This window comes from Aedes aegypti, unplaced genomic scaffold, assembly GCF_002204515.2.
Source record: "Aedes aegypti strain LVP_AGWG unplaced genomic scaffold, AaegL5.0 Primary Assembly AGWG_AaegL5_hic_scaff_792_PBJ_arrow, whole genome shotgun sequence".
NCBI classification, from domain to species: Eukaryota; Metazoa; Arthropoda; class Insecta; order Diptera; family Culicidae; genus Aedes; species Aedes aegypti.
The window spans coordinates 11,185-16,100 of record NW_018736484.1 but is presented as its reverse complement, the minus strand read 5'-3'; the positions used below and the strand labels follow the sequence as shown (position 1 = coordinate 16,100).

Below are 4,916 nucleotides of genomic sequence, written 5' to 3'. Positions count from 1 at the left end.
GTTTTTCTTTAAAAAAATAGTATAAGTATTTTTGGTCGTGATTTGTGGGCTCCCGGTAGCCATGCCCCCTTCGCTCCCCTGTAAGTACGGCCCTACCTCCACACATTACCAACCAAAACACTGTCTGAACGACCGCCCGCCAGTGGGGGCACAAAATCTAGGACGCAGTTTGATGTCTACCTCATTGAGAATTACGTCCCTCCTGTGTTTGTTGGTTTATTATTAATCTTTCTGTTTTGTTCGGTTCCTCTCTATTTTTGCAGTCATCATCACCATAAACGCTACGAGGAAAAGCGGCGAGAATCGAGCGCCGCCTCCGCCAGCCACCAGCAAGGCGCTCTTCAGAAGCGCGACGACGTTTCAAAACGAAAGTGAATGTGAACGTGACAGGATCGAATCGCCTGCTGCGACGACGCACTGTGTTACTCACGACATAAAAATTAACAAGGCAGGCTCTTCACTGATGTAAATATCAAGTTTGATTGTAAACATCTGACGTCACTCCTATCGTACCATATACCTTCCGGACCACTAGATCATTTTTTTCGCAAATTTGTTCGAGGTAGATAGGAATGACGTCGTCAAGTAGCTGTCAATTTTCGGAATATATCACCTTCTTAAATATAGTACACCGTGGTGTTACTAAACTCTCGAGTTGTGATTAGTAAAGTTTTAGTGTAATAGAACCGATAAGTGATAAAAGACGCGAGTGCCATCCTAGTGGGCCGATACTAGCCTAGTCGCGAATATGATTAAAGTTACCAAAGCAACCGGGGCATACGCGGCCCTGGTTTCCGTCGTGTCTGGGACCATCGTATGGTACGTTTTGTGGTACGCGCGTAATGAAGTTGTCAATTTTCATACAGAGAATATGACCGTTATGGGCCCATATTGGAAGGCCCAAAAAAAACGATTCCTTTTTCTGTGTGAACTTGGACCACTTTGAACGAACCACCACGTGATTGTTCTTTGTTTTGGGCACAGGTTCAACTTCCGACCGTTGGGAATATTCTTCTTCTCCGGATTGGTGGTGTTTTGGTGTCGGCAGTACGCCAATCTCCGCCTACAGATGACCCCGCTGGTGGAGGACAAACTTCGACATCTGGGCCGCCGGGTGCTGGAATTCCGCAATAAAAGGCCTGGCCTGTTCTGTGCGCTCATATCGGGTTTCCTGGTTGTGGTGGCCGTTCTCGTTCACGTGGTTTCCGGGGCGTACATCGTGGTGACGCTGCTGGTGCTGTCCATCGTGGTTTCCACCAAGTATGACATCAAAATCGTTGTCGATCGTGAACAAAGTAAGTAACTAGTATAAGTTACACTGAGGAAACTGGAGTTATGTTATTCATAACACCTTTCGTATGAAACAGTATTATGCTAGCTGAAAAACATTTCATACGATTCGTATGATTCTCATAAATCGTTTATGAAGAGCATACGAATCAAATTCAAGATTCATACGAGGCTCTATAACATTTCATACGATGTGCTTATGAAATCCAATGCAAGCCTTGTTTGAAAAAATTTCATACGTTTTTCTTATGAATCGAGTCTGGTCTACTTTCTATTCGGAACAAAATGGCGTTTATACAGAAGAAGCTCGCGAATTTCATAGTTTTGATGAAGGCCTTTGCCGTGTTTAGAGGTAAAAAGTAATTATCGATAATTCTACGTAGAGCGTAAATACGGCGGCCAAAAGAAGAAATTTGTAAAGCTTTATCTCGTGCAATGGGAACACAATGGGAATACGAGGTTATCAAGAAGGGTAGAACAAAACGTAAGTTGAGTTATTAGATTTTATCTTATGTTTCATATTATTAATCGACTATCTCCTTCAGAATCTGTTTAACATCTCAAAGAAACTTTTTGGAGCGGTGCCAAACTGCCAGGAGACTTCAGGAGACTTCCATTGGATGTCATTTTCAACGGGGATACAAACTGTTGATTTGTAAACAGCGATCGAAATTTATGTTTTTAAGTGAATGATGTTTTTATTGTCAATTTTTTGCAAAAATATAGAATAGTTTACATATATTGAAGTGCTCATTTCTAATCAATTTAATAAGTTGCAAACAACATTTTCCAATAAGTGGCCGTGTTTAGAATGAAAAGGACGCTATAAGTGATATTCTATAAGACAAAGAAAACTACGAGAAATGTCTTGTTACAATTGAAATACTGCAAAAGTCATAATAATATAAAATAAATTACATGAAGTGTCGTACAAGGGTCATACTCAAATATATTGAGATTCATACGAGTACAATTTGATGTTCATAACAAGTATTCATAGATTTCATACGAAACATTTATGGAATCTATACTACTGTACTGCAAAAAGCATACTATACCACAAGCTAATTCGTTCATAACGACATCGTATGAAATTTATAATATTTTCTTCTGGTAAAATTTCATACCCGTTTCGTATGGAAATCGATATATTTTTTTCCTCAGTGTAGAAACCGCCGTATTGACCGTCCTTGTTTGCGCCCATTAGTCGCGTTTTCGATTTTCGTTCTTGTTCTCGGTGTCTCGTAACACCTCATTCGGTTTGGCTTCTATTTCCATAAATTTATCGTGGGTTGCATACCAAACGAGGTACCTGCTGTACCTAACTAGCGAATGGCCTGACACTGGCCGCTACCAATGGTATGGTTCTCGGCGCTTACGTGTGTCAGTACTACAAGCAGAGTGTGACCTTCACCGCTTGTCAGCTGCTACTGGTTGACGCTCGCGACGACGTCAAAGGCTTGAATGGACGTTTCTTTTCTTTCTGGAGCATTACGGAAAAGCGTTGCGTTATGCATATCTTTGCATATCAATGCGAGAATAATATGAATTTTATTTGCGAAACCAGATGTTATGTTTTATCTATAACGTTTTAAGCTACGACGTAGAAATTATCTATCAAATTATCGGGTGACAACGTGGGCGAGATAAACAGAAGCATTTTCAATTTACGCCGTTCTTCAAGATGAATTGCAGCGCATTAGATATTGTCGCATTTTTTGTTAATCATACTTGTTTACAGTACAATGCATCATTCGCACAGAATAAATTTCCTGTAACGGTTGTCTGCCTTCTTTGTTGCTGATTTTGTATGCGACTGTTTTTTTTTTGAGTACCCTTCCTAAAGACTACTGCACTATGGGCCAGGGAAGCAATCTGGCGGGACAAAATTAATAACTCGGTAACGACGCGTTTTCCGGTATTTGCTGTCTTCGGCAAAGTTTTTTGTAATAATGAGGACCATCGACTGGCATAAACGGATAATTCGTAAATCGTCTCATTGGTGGCGCCACAATCTAACATTTTATTGTGACGTTCTAGAGACTTGGCATGTTCGACAAAGTTGTTCATTTTGATAAAACAAACAACTCTCTCGAAGACGCCAAAATTCCACAGCCTACTGTTTTTGAGTTATTGGCAAAAGTAGACCATATTAGTGAAAACCCGATCTTGACATTTTCCTAAGAACCATGTCATATAATATTTTTTGCTGATAAATATATAATAAACACAAGCTCTGGTGGAGGAATTTTAATAATACGACGCATACAAATTATGAAATATCGAAAACACTTGAAAAATAGAGCAATATCTCCAAAAGCGCAAAAAATCGCAAGCTCAAATTTTCAGGCCACATTAAACAATACTTGATGAAAAGAATGACAAAATTTCAGAGAAGTATATTTTGGTGTTTTTGAGATTTTTATTTATTTTTCTTAGTTTTCTTTTCATTACGCAATTAATGTTTTTCGTGGGCAAATAGGTGCAGAACCACTTGGGCACTTACATGATTCACTTTGGCATGGGGGTTTTTTCTCGGCCGAATTGTCTGAAACTTTGCATTAAGAAGCTTTTCAGTACAATGCATATGGTGGCCAAATATGAGCTCTGTAGCTTTCAAAAAACCCCACTGCCCAAAGTGAATCAAAAGTGCCAAGAATAGGATCCGGCTCCCTATTTTAATATATTTTAAAATTATCAGAAAAATATATTTTATTATTTCATGAAATTATTCAATCTGCTCTCAGTACAAGCTGGCTTTTGGATAAGCAAATCCGGGTGATTAAACACATATTTAAGGTTAAACAAGCTAACAGTTCTCAAAATCGAAGGAATTTCCAAATTGATACCTTCGATCCGTATCCTCTTATTCGAAACATCCAAGGATCAACGCTCTTCCCGCTTTAAAACAAATCTACAAGCTACGGACAAGAGATCGTGAGCTCTTAAATTTTAGTATTTAGAGATATCGACATGAATATGCTTTGAAATTTGATTTTCCGTATTAAAAGTAACTCATTCACAAAATAAATTGCTCACTTCGAGACATGATGACAACAATTAACTGACACATGATCAAGTTTTTCATGGCATACTATATCATTTGAATTATTGGAGCAGAACAAATATGTACCCAGTTTTTATCTACACTTTTATCTACATTACTCTTCTTAATTCTAAATTTCATGGCTACTATGATGGCTTTTTAAAAAGTTTTCTAAAAGTTTTTGTTCCATGACTCGTTATTTCTAAAATTCGATCGTCCCTTTAGATTGACTGATAGGAATTGAACTGTATTGGAGTAATATAATCATTGTAAAAACATTGAAATATCTCAAAAACACCAAAATATACCTCTCTGAAATTTTGACATCCGTTTCATCAAGTATTGTTCTATGTTGCCTTGAAAATTTGAGCTTGCGATTTTTTGCGCTTTTGGAGATATTAAGGTTCAAAAAATGCTCTATTTATATGTTTTTTCATTATTTATTAATCTTTATGCGTCGTATTATTAAAATTTCTCCACCAGAGCTTTTGTTTGTTATATATTTATCAGCAAAAAATATTATATGACATGGTTTTTAGAAAAAATGTCAAATTCGGTGAAAAAAATAGTTTTTTCACTA

The 4,916-nt window shown here is 37.7% G+C and overlaps 1 protein-coding gene across 3 annotated transcripts; it reads left to right on the top strand.

Annotated features, from left to right (window-relative positions):
* Positions 1-225: 225 nt before the first annotated feature.
* On the top strand, positions 226-1,688 carry LOC5576752. Of its 3 annotated transcripts, none has more exons than XM_021857127.1 (3): positions 226-419; positions 637-831; positions 985-1,688. In XM_021857127.1, exons 2-3 carry the CDS (start codon positions 749-751, stop codon positions 1,301-1,303), a joined length of 402 nt encoding a protein of 133 aa, XP_021712819.1. In that variant the 5' UTR covers positions 226-419; positions 637-748; the 3' UTR covers positions 1,304-1,688. The 3 variants fall into 3 exon arrangements, with proteins under 3 accessions (XP_021712819.1, XP_021712822.1, XP_021712823.1); XM_021857130.1 differs by having other exon boundaries at positions 226-465; positions 628-831; XM_021857131.1 differs by having other exon boundaries at positions 231-419; positions 637-819.
* Positions 1,689-4,916: the final 3,228 nt, after the last annotated feature.

Excerpts from the sequence above, each read along its gene's own strand:
- LOC5576752 (XM_021857127.1), top strand. The coding sequence starts at position 749 with ATGATTAAAGTTACCAAAGCAACCGGGGCATACGCGGCCCTGGTTTCC. Across the intron at positions 832-984 it reads ATCGTATGGTACGTTTTGTG|GTTCAACTTCCGACCGTTGG; the intron begins GTACGCGCGTAA and ends TTTTGGGCACAG.